This window comes from Lygodium microphyllum, chromosome 5 (assembly GCF_053477565.2).
Source record: "Lygodium microphyllum isolate KBCC chromosome 5, Lygodium_microphyllum_v1.1.10, whole genome shotgun sequence".
NCBI classification, from domain to species: Eukaryota; Viridiplantae; Streptophyta; class Polypodiopsida; order Schizaeales; family Lygodiaceae; genus Lygodium; species Lygodium microphyllum.
The window spans coordinates 121,426,764-121,443,476 of record NC_141139.1 but is presented as its reverse complement, the minus strand read 5'-3'; the positions used below and the strand labels follow the sequence as shown (position 1 = coordinate 121,443,476).

Below are 16,713 nucleotides of genomic sequence, written 5' to 3'. Positions count from 1 at the left end.
GGTTGACAGAAGCATTCTCAACCATCACTGCATCATCTTTCTCTTCCCCAAGAGCTCCATGCCATAATCCCTGTAAAGCAGGTCCTTCCATTGCATGTCGTTTCCTCCGCAAAAGATCCTGCATCTGATCCTGTATTTCTCTTCTCGCAATCCCAAGAGCTTCACCAACAGTAAAAGTGACTTCACTATTTAAAATTCTTTCATGAAAAATCTTACTCATATCCGTCTGCATATCAAGGTCTGACAAGAGCTTGAATCCTGGCTCCTTTCTTGGTTGTCTCTTTTCTTTCAACTGTTTGTCTGCCATAGGTTGTTCAGGACCTGATTGTGCTGGAGAACTCATCATAGGTGGAGTTGTAATAGGTGGTGAAACAAAGTCACCCCCTCTAGTCTTTTTGGAGGTGCTGAGACCCTCCTCATCTCTTCTTCTCTTTTCCTCAACCATGGCATCTAAACCCTGTGTTTTCGCCATATAAGCAAAAATAGAATACCTGTCAACAAGAGAATCCCATCCCGTTTCTCCTCGGATGCTGGAGCCCACACAAGTCATAGTGGATGCCTGAACTTTCCCTCTTCTCGCTATCTCCAAGGCAGAGGACCATAAGGCAGAGTCTCCATCTAATTTCTGCTCAAGCTGGACTCCATAAGCTGAAGCATCTCCTCTAACACTCACATAAGCTGAACGCGCAGCCATATCATCAACAAGTTTCTTCATGCCTCCCTTACCAAAGTTCGTGTCAAGAGGAGCACCAGTCTCTGTCAGCCATATCTTCCCATCTTGTCCCCAAAACACTACGTTCTTCTTACGCGCTTCCTGAAAAGCATCACAATCTCTGCAGTGTTGGTGCTTTGTACTATCGCACCAAATACATCGTCTCCCTTTTCTTTGGCCAGCTGGGAAAGCAGTCAACACTGGAGCTAGTGCTATAGCAGGTACTGACATAAGTTGCTCTTTTAACTTCCCAACTTCAACTTTGACTGCCTCTATCGTCAAATCTGCCAAGCCTTTAATAACATCATCTACTGATAAGGGCACTGGAGCAACAGGAACTGATGGATTTACAACAGGAAGAGTAGGCTTAGGCATAGAACTTGCAGCAGGGGTAGAAGTAGAGGTCTCCAAGGATTTTTCAGAAGCAGATCCTATATTACGATCCAATCGTACCCTCCTGCGCTGCTTCTTAACAAGCGCATTCACAGCATCAATGACATGTCTCTACTCGGGCTTTAAACCTGAATCAGTAGCTTGATCTTCCAAAAGATCATCTAACTTTTCCTGTAAATCAGCATCAACAGCTTGTAAAAATAATTCCACCTTCTGCATCTCCAAAGCTTGCTGCTCAGTCCCATCCAACTGACCATAGCGACTCTCGAACTCTCGCAGAAGGGCGGTAACTGAAAGTCCCTTATTAGGCATAGAAACCCATGCTAAGAAATTCCTGCGGTTCATAAGACCTGTATCCTCCAAGAAATATTCATCTTTTAATGCCTTCTTAAACTCTGTCCAACCAGCATGTGTTCCTTGAATTTCTGAAATTCGGACCTCAAGCGCGCGAACCACGATCCGCAAGAAGTAGCGGCTCCAAACGTCTTGAGAAACCCCAAAAAACTTCATCTTTTCTTCATACAAATGTAGGTAAGTTGAAACTTGTTGGCCGTTGAGCTGCTTCATCTCCTGTTGGACAGCCTTCAAGGCATCCATGGCATCACTATCGCGTTTTGCGTGTGCTTTGCTGCTCCATATAGGATGTAAATGACTGAAACAAATGCTTCATGACATTCTCGTCCGTCATCTCTTCTTGCGAGTCTACCATCTTGCTGGAAATTGACGCAGCGCTTTCAGTCAGGTTCACCAGAAATGTCGTAGAGTTCGTGCAAGAGCTGCTGAACACGGGGTTCAAAATGCTGCAAGGAAAGAGGCTAACAAGAAGATCTCCATTTTTGATGCCAAAGATCACTATATTGCTTGTCAAGTGAATTACAACAAAGAACTACCAACAAACAAATTTTGTTCAAGTCCTTTTTATCTCAGCATGTAACTTTTGGCCTTACTCCAAGGCTCCTAAGCAAGCTCAAGCTTTCAAGCCACTAACAAAGATAAAAGCAAGTGGCAAAGATTTTGCAGCTTCATCAATTCATAAAGTGTCAGAGTTTCCTGTGCAAGCCCATGTTCATTATATGCTGTCAACAAAATTGTTCATGATACAACATCCTGCACTGGTATCTTGTTAATGATTTCTTGTGCTTCAACAAGTGAGCCACACCTTCAGTACATTGTAACCAAAGAATTGCCAATTGGAAGATCCTTGTCAAATCCTTTCTGAGCAATCTCAGTATGAAGGTTTTTCCCTTCTTCTTTATTTCTCAATGCCTGTACAAGCTTTCAGCAGAGCCAAGATCGTGTTATACATATCAATTAGCTTGGCAGAATCTAGCTATGGTTCAGCTGAATGCAAGATACTCTGGAAGTTAAAAAAAGTGAAGCTGGTTCTTTCCATCGATGGACTTCCTCAAACCTGCCTCCACTCTTCTTTAGGTGTTAATAGAGATTAGGGTGATGGTGGCTAATCTCGTCTGTAAGCAAGCTGGGCAGATGCAACAAACAGCTTCCTGTTCAGTCTTCTTTGGCGAAACTATCTACCTCTCCTGCAGCAATAGATAGCTTGCGCTCCCTTCACTGTAGCCCATATTATGAAGTGCCGCCCCATATCAATAGGTCGTCATCATGCAAAACATAGAAGAGAATAGTGATCTCTCCTGTTGTTCTAATGCACAGCCTCATAGGCCTCCCTCCCGATCAATATACTGCAAACCATAACTGCACTGAATATTACACAGAGTACCTATCATGCTCTAGGATTCACCAGCAAGTTAAACTCTCAAAGGACTGGCCTTTCTATTTTGGCATGATCGCCACACTATCATGTAGAAGATCATTGTTCTCTTGGTGTGACAGAGAGGTCACTCCCTGCTAAATATCCATTTCTCTCCTCCTTGCTGCTGCAGTAGATCTGATGGCCCAGTACTCTGATCATCTGCCACTGGCCCTTCATCTTTTTAAAGTAAACAGAATAGACATAATTGAAGTAATCCTGTGGCAAAAAGTCCCCAATACTGAGGTTTTCTCAATGTTGTCTCTAACATGCCGAAATCCTCAACCCAATCATCTACTGAGTGAGCTGGGAGTAGCAATTTTCCCCAGTCGTCCACCATCAACACATTGAGAGACGAGGAGCACTGAAGTTGATCGGAGGGCGCGGATATTTCTACTCCAGAATCACCAAACGTAAACTAGCTGCAGATGGATGATCGCCGCATCAGAAATCACAGGGACTAAATACAGATGCAGGTACTTTCAAGGCTCCTGATACAGACAGGTCCCCTCTCAGCAGTGTGCGCTTGCAAGCCAAGACTGAACTCGAGTTCAGAGCTGGCAATAGGATAGGTAAATGAAGACGAAGCTCCAAAATCCTGAGATTTTGCCCAGAGGTTCAAACCCAAAAACAGCATTGGCCGTCAGTGCCTTCATATCTTTCCCAAAATAAAAACGGAATAGGACTCATCGATGCTTTGAGGCTTTGAAGCAGGCGGTGCTGGCTGAATAGAGGGCTTAATTGTTCCACTGTACTGGTAGTTACCAGAGATTCTGTTGTTAACTGAACCATCCAAAGGGTTTACTCCATCCCTGGTAGTATCCATGGCCCTCTCAGATAAAGATTTTGTGATACCAGAAGCTTGCTGATTATCAGTTCCTTGCACAGACTTGACTTTCCCCCCCCATCTGTGACCAGCTGCCCGTCGGTCTTCTTAAAAAAAATAGGGCCCCAGGAAAAGCTTCTTCCCTCTAATATTAGCACGTCTTCTTTTTTGACCTTCGGCAAGTGCTTCAATTTGTCTGCCACCAAACCAGCGACCATTCATAATCTGAATACACTTTAGGCCACTTTGTCTATCTTTAAATTTGACAGAACTAGCCCTTGTGAGTTATTGTCATTGATACGAATTTTCTCAATAGCACCAAGTTTGCTACACTCTTCAGTTATGTCTGCCTCCAAATCTGAGAGCAGATTCGGGTCCTCCACCAACTCCTACTATGTGAACATGTTTTTCAGAAGCACACCCATTGCTTGCTGCTTCTTCGCATCATCGAAGCCACCGACGATAGAGAACATAGCCCCAGATCCAATGGCAGCTACCATGCTGGTCTGAACATCTTCACGCCACCATGAGCTCTTCTCATTGCACATGATATTCCTGAATTTACACCTTTGTCTTCATAGCTTAAATGTCGGCTTCTACAAAGCTTCCTTTGATTCCACGGTATCCTGCACTTTTCTTGGAGTTCATCATTGAAATTAACAGCATGATAATATTCTTTGGCATCAGTTTTTCATATTTTTCTGACACATACACAACATGCACACAAACAAAAACACACGCAAACACAAACACACAAGTGGAGTATGTACATTGGATGCGGGTACTGAAAAGGACGGAAAGATAATGCAGCAATCAAACACAATGAAACAGACGTGAAAAGATAACACAGATGCACAACAAAAATGGAGGTGTTTATGGCTCGGATGTGCTGCAGCACGACAACGCATGCAGTCCATCATCCAGTCCGTAGAAAATCTATCTGTTGTGGCTGGAACCGGAAACTCCTCATGCAAGGATGCTACTATGTAGTCCTTGCTCCCCTCCGGTATGTTTTTCTAATTATCTAAGACGTTGTGGCGAATAACTTGTTGGCACAACTCTCTCGTGGAAGCCATCACCCTCCTCATGATGGCTCCTGACCTATCATCGACAAGATAGGCATATTCCTCTCGGGTATGCCTAAGATGGATCCTCTCCCACCTGCGACCACGCTCCTGGCCATATCCAGGAGACCCCTATACATTTGGCGTAGCGAATGGGATAGTATCTATCAGTGTAGCACCCATAGGGGTGCCACCTATAGACGGCTGAGCAAAAGTCGGAGTAACTAGAGTAGACGTCCCCACAGGTGTGACAAATCCTGGAGCTGACGCAACTCCAGTAGAATGACGAGACGGAGACACCACGTCCATGCCTCCACAGCAACCACTTGAGCTATGCTCCCTAGAACCACCACGAGAGCCAAGAGTAGCACCTATATCCCGTGCCAAGACCGCGGGCTCATTGCCTCTGTATCTCTGCGCAACATCCCCTGACCCTGAAGCACTCCCTCCCTTTGGCCCAAGTCTGGAGCATCGATCTCGTCTGCTCGAAGCTGAAGCATCTGATCGCGCCAAAGTAGATCTAATAGAGCGTCCTGACGATGTCCGAGACAGCTCCTGGTCTGCCATGTCTCTGAATCTCGCCATCTAATTTGGAGACATGCATGTGAAGATATCCTGCAACTCCTCATCGCTCATCTCTTGACTCATCCTGATGATCTAAGTATCCAAAAAGGTCACATGCACAGACAAAAAATGATGCTAGCATAATCAATTTAAATCATACAAAGCATGGTAATATAAATCCTAAAAAAATGATCTCACTTAAAATGCATATCTTATGTACCCTTATAAGTGATTAGTCAACAAATTGAGTAAGTGGATGCTCCAAGTATGAAGTATCCTATGGTCCCATGTCAATTTCCTGACACAACTCTGCATACATTGGAAGGTCGATAGACATGTCACTACAAAAGGATGAGTCCACCTCGTTCTCAAAGAATTCTTGGACTCGTGTATTTCCATCATTGTTACCCGATGATGGCTCCTCTACATGCTCCAAGCTTTCGGTGGCCTCCACCCCTTGTAATACCGACCCCTCTATTTGCATATTGTCCTCATCTATTTTTGGAGCCCTACGCTTGGATGCTGGTTACTTTGAAGATAGCTTCCAAAACATAGATATAGCAATGTACACAGAAACACACCAATGTAAAGGCAGTTGACTACCCAACGTGTAGGGATACATGTGGGAAAGTGCATTTTTTCCAGCAACTAGAAAATCAGGAAAGCATTAAGGGTTCTGGAGGTGTGGCCGTACTATATTAGGAAGACCTCAAGGGATTAGTGCAAGTAATGAAAAGAGATGATGGTCTCCCTTTGATGTACTTTATGAGGATATCATGAGATATGCTACCATTGGGGACATACTATTAGTAGGAGATTTCAATGCACGCACTAGAGATAGACAAAGTGAATTTTATATGCATGATAATGCCATGTTCAAAGAGATCAACATAGATGAAATAAGCCTGCGCAAGAGAGCCCAGGATAAAGAAGTGAGTACCTATGGGACACACCTATTGACTTTGGGAAGTGCACATAGACTAGCCATCTTTAATGGTTTGCCACAATGGTCAGGATCTGACAATTTGACATGTTGGAATCACAAAGGAGAGGCAAGTATTGTGGACTACTTGATAGGCTCGCCAGCATTGATACCAAACATCCAAAACTATAGCATATCTAAGAGACCAATTGGCATAGCAGCAAATCATGCTATTTTGACACTCATGCTTTCTTGTGTACATATGAAACATGAAACACCATGCCTCCCTAAACATCCCAAATACTACTTTACATAAGACACCTCACACATCTACAGTGGTTCTCTACAGACCAGTTTACATACATTGGACTTCAGTAGATCATTGGAAGAATGTACAAGGGATTTAGCAGAGGCCATACATGGATTAGCCATGTATGCATTCCCACACACCTTGCCCCGATGTAGACCCACACGATCTACTGCTCCCCAAAATAGCTTATATGATGATGAGTGTAGAGTTACTCGAGCTCACTTATAGAGGGAAGTGGAGCTAGACACTCAAACACATCGCCAAGCAAAGGCGTTCTTCAAACGTTTTGTGCGGAAGAAGAAACAAGACTACTTAGCAAAAGTAGAAGCATAGATATATCAGCTATTTTTGGGGCGGGATAGCAAAAGCGCATGGAAGATGTTTCATGAAAGAAAACCCCCCATAGATTACATCACCAGAAGCTTGGCTTGACTATGGGAGACAGTTGTATGACCTGCCAGGGGACAGCCACCTATGTAGCCCCCACAAGCTTGTGGGCCAACACAGTGGTTATTCTTCACATGGAAAATGGCTAGGGATGCAATTTATAGATTACAAAATGGAAGGGCACAGGATGAAGATGGACTAGTAGCAAAACATTTCTCACATGCTTGTGATATATTAGCACCCATATTAGCACATATGTTCAATAGAGCAGTATGTGAAGGTTTCCCTATTGAGTTGGTCAGACAATACTATAGTTCCGCTATCTAAAAGTGGTGATCCCGTGATTCCTAGCAACTACAGCACAAGGACAGGTAGGTTTCAGACGAGGATATACCACATTGGACCACTCTCACACTTAGAGCCATTATTGAGGAGGGTTGAACCCGAGACAAGAGGATCTATTGTTGCTTTGTAGACTTTCAGAAAGCTTTTGATACAATGCCTCGTACACACATCATGTAGAGATTACAGGACATTGGAGTACCAGAGGGTATACAATGGGGTGTCTATGCATTATATGAGGCAGTGACAGATCATGTACGAGCAACTAGGGGGCTATCAGAGAGGATTGACAGTACCATTGGAGTGAAACAAGGATGTCCACTTTCACCCACATTGTTTGGTCTACACATAGATGAAGTGTCTGATTACATAGACTGAGGAGGAGGAGCTGGAGCCAGCCTGGCAAGGGTGCTGATATAGATATTACTATATGCAGATGTTATTGTTCTCATTTCAAATTCACCGGAGGGATTGCAGTGCCATCTAGATGCTTTGCATATCTTTGATAGAGATAAAGACCTCACAGCGAACCTTGGAAAGACCAAAACCATGGTTTTCAATACTTCGAAGCATCAGAGGCACGTCTAGCACGTGGATACGCATCACTAGGGGCACTCGAGAGTCAATGTGCTCACATACAGTTCCAGGAGCCCTGCACCAAACTCTGGTTGTTTGACACCCTAGTCACACCTACATTACTATATGGAGCAGAGGTATGGGATTGCAACTTGTACCACAGGCGGCTTAGCCCACTCAATGATCAGATTGGAGTAGAGAGGGATTATTATGATGGTTGGGATAGCATGGAAAGGTCATTGATCATGATGATAGCACGTATGATTAGGAGTAAGCGCTCCGCCCCACATCCCATTGTCAAAGAAAAGTTAGGGGTAGCACCTATAGTTACGGAGGCACTCTTTAGGGCAATGACCTTTTGGCACATGCTCTATGGGAACTTCCACGCCATAGATACTCTAGATTGGCACTAACCTCATCTAGACAACTAGCAGCAGGAGGCGAGAAGAATTGTTGGTTTTTCACATATGACTATTTGGATGAGCCTACATGGTTTGGATATTGACTGTCTTTCACCTTTGGATTATAGCCTTGACTGCCCTACACTTTCTCTCAGCCGATCAGAGTTGAACCAGGTGATCAAAGCTGATATCTTGAGGATTGAGACAACAAGGACATGAATCCATCCACCACTCCCTCCAGGATCAAGGATGGAGTTCTACAAGAGTCATTTCCTGTGTCTCTCTAATTATGGTTTCACTATTAGGCCAACATATATGGACACCCATCTCTCCCATAGCGTACGGGTTGCTATCGGACAGATTCGCACCTCCTCACATAGGCTTCAGATGGAGATAGACATATGGACAAATACCCTAGCAAAGGATAGGACTTGCCAACTTTGCGGTCGAGAGCTTGAGATAGAGGAGCACTACATATGCAGATGCACAGTATACTATGGCATACGAGGACGGTACCACTGTCTCTTCTGTGATGGATTTGGACCCCTTCGTTGTGTCATGGAGTACGAGGACCAGAGATGCCTAGGTCTCTCCCTCCTGGAGCTCGAGAGGCATCGAACTGCACTACTACAAGACAGGAGGTCAACTCACCCAAAGGGACACACACAGAGAGTAGTGACAGACTTCTTCTATAGAGCCGACCCTACTGACACTACCAGCCTAGTAGAGACAGAGCCACCCCACCAAACACCTTACAGGCCACACCATGGAGTCACATTGGATAGAGCCATTTCCCTTCATCGAGCACGACGACCCCATCTACCAGGACCACGTCCAAGGAGGCCACACCACAGTCGGATTAGAGCCATTATCATGAGACACCACAGACTCACCACCATGCATATCAATGAAGCAGCTAGGGACCGCATGATAGCTGAGATCATGTGTAGATCTTGAGATCAGCTACATCCCATAGTCCCCACCACACTTTTGTACATGGTTCTATCAGATCTAGTTCTCCTTTCCTTTTCTTTTCTTTTCTATCGATGGAACAACACTACACATGGTTCAACCCTAGTATAGTCCCATCATATAGTTATTTTCAGTATTATTTCATAGGCCACCCACTTATTTTTAATGTTACCTTTTCCTTACTGATGGGATGACATTAGACATGGATGTACTCTAGATTTTGTCTCATAGGCCACATTGGTCTTATGTAGACATTAATATATCTTTCTTTCTTTGTTTCTTTCTTTCTCTCTCTATGGAGGAAGACAAACACGTCATAAGTTAATTTTTTTCACATAATAATACTTGTTGTGATACACGATTGTATTTGTCTAGATAAATAGCCATGAAGTTTGATGCATGTACTATTGATGACGAAATTGAAGCATATATTGTTCATAATGAGTTTGATGCATGTATATGATGAGCCATATTTGTTAAAACTCAAATTTTCTTTCATTTGCATCAAACAATGTTTATATGGACATGAAGCTGTGTACAAACACATGCATGCATGCACATGTGTATGCACATAATTTACTTAATGTTAGGCTCAACCCTCTTTTGTTCCATATATAAACACCTTCATAGCTTAATGTTGCATAGTGTAACCTTGAATTTCTATAAATTTGAAATATAATGACCTCTTAATGTATAAGATGTAGTTCAATAGCATAATATAGTTTTGTATATGGGGTTGAGTTGAGATGTAGATCATTTCTTTACTAGGATTTAGGGGCAATGTGTTATGACATTCCAAACATGGTAGAAATTGATAGAAGTCTTGGTAAAGTTGATAGGGCTTCATCAAGCATTAGGTTATTTCTTCACTAAAATTTAGGGGTAATGTGTCATGGCATTCTAAACATATTAGATATTCATAGAAGTCTTGGTAATGTTGATAGTACTTCCAAGCATTCGGTATTGCAACTCATGCAAATGTCCATGAGAGGACATAATGAAGATGACAAACTAAATTATAATAACTTCTAGTAAAGATGCCATTAAAAAAGTAAGTAGTAAATATGTTGGCATTGACATAAGATAGGATATTTGGATGGATCATTATATACAAGGGTTGTACACACACACACATACACAATCCAAGTAGATACTTTCTCAACCTTAAAAAGATCAACTACCCCTATTGGCACTATGGAAGAGTTTGGGGCTTTAAAAATGTAGTTAAAGGTAACATTCTCAATACTCTACATCAAAATTATACTATAAGATGAAATATAAAAGGGGACATGAATAGATACATCTCAAGGAGTTTCTATATTTTGCATCAATGCACAGTGTAGGCATCAATGTAATAAGAGATACAACATTGTCCCTACACTAGCATATAATGTCACATGAAATAGACAAGGAAATTTAAATGCTAACATTTTAAGGAGTTTTTGCATTTTGCATCAAATCACAATATAGGAAGCATCAATTTTAGAACAAATGCACAAATGCAACGTAGTCCAAAAAAATACGTCCTAAAGGCTAAGGAAGGTCTTTATAGGTTATAATCAAGCCTTTAACTTAGACTAAGCTATTCATGGATAATGAAGATTTTAACTTGACATCTTGGGTCTTTGTTATAGAGGACACCTCCATCGCATAAGAGACACAATTACTCTTTTCTACACAAAGCATGGTTGACAATAAGGGGGCAATATTGTGGTATCAAATGACAATTACATGATTACATGTGATTTGTGTTGTTTGCAGTGTTTGCAAGCTTGCAACCACCGCATGATAAAAAAGTTTCTCCATGGACAAATATGGTTTATGCTTGACCTCTACACACACACACACACATAATTACTATGCACACATAGGTCTAAATATGCTTAGCACTTTCAATTTGTCCTTATTGTTCGGGTTACATATTTATATCATTAACCACTGTAGCCTTGGAAAGTATAATAATCTACTACGATTGTGAGAGAGACTAGTGTACCTTTGGCTAGCAAGCCTTATGAGTTGACAAAGTTGGTCAATACCTCAAGGTAGAATTGTTTTAAGCATGAATTTATTGAAGGATACTCACCTATTAACATGAGAGAGAGCATGGGTTGCATGGGATGGTTGTTAAGTCGGTAAGTATCATTGAGTGTTGCACTATAGGGATGTCACTCTTAATCCCATACAATATATCAAAGGTGTAGTAAGGGATTGTGCAATACATCAAATTGTGTGTTGTAGAATTCACCTCAAACCTAGAGGAAGCAATCATGTACACCTTCACTTAGGATAATATACTCAACAAGACTTCATCAAATGTAGATAACACACCATCAAGATGGATTTTATTGGTTATGTAAGTCAAATACCTATCCTATGATTTAAACAAGAAGGCTTATCAAGACAAACTTTGTTATGTTTTCTCACGCAAAGGCCATACACTTTTCTCAAGCAAAGACCATACACTTCGAGATTGTACAAGAAGATGAATCAAGACTATTCTAAGATCAATGCTAATAGAGTTGAGTGTTAGGTACATTGTACCTGAGCAATCCCATTATTAGAGCACCATTCCATGGGGTATGTATTTACCACATTGGTGGGACATAAGTGTAGGGTCTCAACCACTTTTGGGTCAAAAGGGCCTACCTTAGGTCAGATGACCAAGTCAAATTACATGGGTCCATTCAAGGACAAAGGGTACATCATGGTTAATGATAGTGTTTCATACATCTTCATGAACTATTCATTGATTCCATAGTGCCTATCATGAGGATCAAGGATCGTGAGAGAGGTGATACACTACAAGGCAAAGCCTTAGAGTTGATCTATAGTCCTATCACAACTTTGCTTCCTTGTTAATTACACAACACATTTGACTTTGACACAAGGGTGCACGCTATCAACTCGATGTATACATAGCATATCAAACTTATCACTTGTTTATGTAGGGAAGCTATACAATTGAGAGAACTAACTCTATGTTGATTCTACATGTCAATTTCGATATTAAGCATTGTTATCAAAACAATTAAATTGTTGGCTATGGTTCTCTTCTCTTTTGGATTGCCTTTGTTTTGGATATTAGTTCTCACTTATGGAACTGGGTGATGTATTCAATTCACTTTTACTGGCATTGGAAACCATTGTATAAGTATGCAATCGCACTCAAGACTAGTGTTGCTATACAATGTATGCCTTTTCACCAATGTGCACGTTACATGTGGTATGCCTACTCTATACATGGAGCTAGGGGTGTTTGCTACTATTTCATTGTATAGCATTTTAACTCCCAATTTTGCTAGAATGTTAACGGGCTCGAGTTTTGCTGGAATGCTAGCTTGGTCAACTATGATAATTGACCTTTTTGTGAGCCATACCTGTGTACTCATGGTCAAGTACTGAATTTCTTGTGTATTGTGTTGTGACACCCTCATAATTGGCTGAGCAAAGGGACAAGTCACAGAGAGATGTAGATTGATTAAGGGAAAATCTAGGACTGTCTAGATTGAGCTTCTGTACATGTTGCTGAAAGCAGTTCATGGCCAAATTCTTGACCATATGTGTGTTGTTTTAGACATGAGTTTTATTGTGATTTTGATACATTTACAGCAATTCTTTTGCTTAACGATCAAACTTACCTGTATATTTAACCCCATATTCCTCCAGTTGCATAAATTTTTCCACCATTACTATGTCAGAATCTGTAAAATTCAAATTCTTTTGTGTGAGCTCCTGAAAGCATCTCAGCCCAACTACGGTTTCCTCATGCCTCTTGCATGCACTAAGCAAAGCTGTCCATGTATCTTTACATGGAGAGCAGGGCATGCTTCCAAGAAGCTTTTCTGCCTCATTCAAGTGTCCTGATCGTGCCAGAATATCAACCATACACGTAAAATGATCTAATGATGGTAAGATGCCATGTTTTTCTATCATTATCTTGTACACATTTTGACCTCTGAGAAACAGGTTGCCTCGACTGCAAGCACTGAGAAGACAAGTGAATGTTGTAGCATCTGCCTTCACACCCTGATTACACATCTTCTCAAAAAGGTGCAGAGCTGTGTCACTCTCATTGTTGTTGCTATAACCCTGAATGATTGTATTCCATGTGACGACATTTTGAACTGGAAGCTTGTCAAAGACACAATGTGCCTCTAAAAGCAAGCCACATTTTATGTACATATCAAGTACTGTGTTGCTGACCAAAGCATCTGTTTCTAATCCTTTAAGTACAACTTCCACGTGCATTTCATTGCCCTTGTCTGTTAGTCCTAATTTTCCACATGATTTTAGCATGCATGCATACGTTACAGAATTTGAGAATATATTTTGTAGGTGCATCTGATCAAACAACTCAAATGCCTTTTGATCGGCCCCATGTTCTATATACCCTGCAATAAGCACATTCCATGGTACAACATTTTGAGTTGGCATACTCTCTAGGATTACCCTAGCCTCTGCAAGTGAGCCACATTTGGCATACATATCAACCAACGTGCTGCCTAGAAAATAGTCCTTTTCAAACCCCTTGTTTATAATTTCTGTATGTATTTCTTGACCCTTTTTTACAGACCCAATACTGCCATAGGCTTTTGCTATGCTAACATATGTGATCACATCTTGAGACACACCCTGCAATCGCATCTGTTCAGAAAGATTCAACACTTCCTGAGCAGGCCCATGCTCAGCATATCCAGCAATAATAGCATTCCAGGACACTGCATTTTGAGCTGGAAGGTGGTTAAAATGTGCACGTGCATCTACAATTGAGCCGCACTTCACATACATGTCAACTAAAGCACTGCCAATGAAGAGGTCCATATCACAACCAAATTTCACCGCTATCGCATGTAATTCTTGACCCTTGTGTATGGCTCCAGTAGTGTTACAAGCCTTCAAGACATAAAGAATAGTGGATATGCTAGGAATCAATCCCTGTGATTGCATTAGTTCTAAACACTTCAGTGCTTCCTCACCAGATTCACATTCAGCATATGCCCCAATGACCAAATTCCATGATATACGATCTATGCATGGCAGGCTTCCAAGAATATCCCAGGCCTCTAACAGTGATCCGCATTTGGCATACATGCCAACTAACATAGTTCCAACCCCCTGATCTTTTTCAAATCCCCTTTCAATTAGTTTTCTGTGTAAATCTCTCCCTTTTCGCAGAGAAAACAAATTGCCACAAGCTTTCAGAACACAAGTAAATGTAATAGCATCAGTATAGAATCCTTCTGATTCCATTAAGTCAAAATAATCACATACTTCCTGGTCATGTCTGACTTCAGAATATCCTGCAAGAAGTGTGTTCCACAAAACTGTATTTGAAGCTGACAGTTTATAGAACACCTTTTGAGCTTCTGAAAGTGAAGAACACTTGACATACATGTCCATCAGAGAGTTACTGAGGGCAGGAACACTTTCCAATCCCCTCTGTAAAATCTCCATGTGTAATGATTGGCCTTTGCCCAGATCTTTTATGCTGCCACAAGCTTTCAGAAAGGCAACAAATGTGGCAGCATTTGGGACCACACCCTCACATTGCATTTGCTCATAACATTCCAATGATTCCTTGTCAAATCCAAGTTCTGTGCAGCCAGTAATATATACATTCCAAGATACAACATCTCGTTCTGATAATTTATGAAAAACCCCTTGAGCCTCTAACAAGCAGCCAGATTTGACATAAAGATCAACCAGAGTGCTGCAAACCAAAGTATCCATTCCAAAACCATGTTGTGTGATGTCTGTGTGTAGAGTTCGTCCAATGTCCAAAGCTTTCAAATCACTAGAAGCCTTCAGGAGACCAATAAATGTAGTTACATCTGGAGAGACATCCTCTAGCTGCATCTGTTGATAACATATTTGAACCTCGTTACTACAGCCATGTTTCGCATACCCTGATAGAAGTGCATTCCATGATACAATATCTCGAACTGGCAGCTCGTGAAGAACTTTATGTGCATCTAAAAGCCATCCAGATTTGGCATACATGTCAATCAAACTGCTACCAATATGCATGTGTGTCTCCCAACCCTTTTGTGTTGCCTTGATATGCAGATTTTGCCCATATTCTATAGCCTCTATAAAGCTACAAGCCTTCACACTGCTAATGAATGTAACTTCATTCGGGGAAATGCCATCTGACTGCATCTCCTCAATGCATCTCAGAACCTCCATTCCATTCCCAAGTTCAGCATGTCCTAGGATCAGTGCATTCCAAGACACTACATCTTGATCTGACAACTTACTTAAAACATCATGAGCTTCTAGCAGTGAACTGCACTTGCAGTACATGTCAATCAAGCTGCAACTGACAAATGCATCCCTTTCAGAGCCATACTGCACAGCCTCAGAATGGATGATATGACCTTGCTTCACGTCTGCTAAACAAGCACAAGCTTTCAGCAAGGCAATGAATGTATGAGTCCTGGGATGCACACTGTCCTCCAGCATGGTCTTGTATAAGCTGAGGGCATGTTGTGGTTGTCCACTCTGAACATACCCCAAGATAAGAGACGTCCAACAATGTCCATTGCGGGATGTCAAACGGTCAAACGCCTGTTGAGCATCATATATGCTGCCGCATTCTACAAAGACGGGCACAATGTGATTCCCAACAGTGGCATGAGCTTCTAGGCCACTGTCACGAATTCGTGCATAGACACGCTTAGCATAGGCCAGGTCTTTCTTCTTTTTGCAGGTGTGCAGAAGGCCAATAACGCTGTCGACTCGAGCTACTTCATTCATCAATCCAGACAAGTCCAGATTCTTTAGAACAGCAGCTTAATCAGATGATCGATCCAAATTGAAGCTTGATCAGGTCACATCAATCCAAACCACGCGATATACTTCTCCCCAGATTGAAGCTTAATGAGGTCATCAATCTAAATTCAGGCTTAATCAGGTCATCACTTCAAACAAATCGAATCTTTTCTCGCGTAGCTTGAGGACTGACATGAGTTGATAGTTCGGGAAGGATAGAGAGAATGGGCAAGCACCGTGCTTTTACCTCAGCGCCGCGCATGAAGAAAAAAGCACGGTGCTTGCCTATCCTTCACAGTATGTTGGGGCGATGGAAGCACCATGTGCAGTACACAGTTATTGCTACCTTAAGGTAGTCTTCAGGGAATAGGGGATTGGAATATTATTACTAGGGTGTTTGGCAACCCTATTCACTCTTGGCATACTCTCTAGGATAAAGGGGGCCACTAGTGTGGCACCTAGGCCTAAGGGCAGCTTCAAACTATGCACTCCATTTGAAAAAAATGGAGAGAGTAAGGGTATAGAGAGGAGAGGGTACAGAGAGAGGAGAGAGGAGAGAGTGTAGACAATAGAGAGAAAAGAGTAGAAAAGAGAAGGGAGGGAGAGGGGGTAGAGAGAATAGCGAGAGAAGAGGGTAGAGAGTGAAGAGTAAAGGATAGAGAGAGAGAGAGGAAGTAGAGAGAGGAAAGAGATAAGGGTAGGGTG

General features: G+C 42.0%; 1 protein-coding gene across 1 annotated transcript; it reads right to left on the bottom strand.

Moving 5' to 3' along the window:
* Window positions 1–12,320: 12,320 nt before the first annotated feature.
* Window positions 12,321–16,390, bottom strand: LOC148036348 (pentatricopeptide repeat-containing protein At3g09040, mitochondrial-like). The gene has a single exon (XM_087678336.1). The coding sequence runs from the start codon at window positions 15,991–15,993 to the stop codon at window positions 12,859–12,861; it is 3,135 nt and encodes a 1,044-aa protein (XP_087534462.1). The 5' UTR covers window positions 15,994–16,390; the 3' UTR covers window positions 12,321–12,858.
* Window positions 16,391–16,713: the final 323 nt, after the last annotated feature.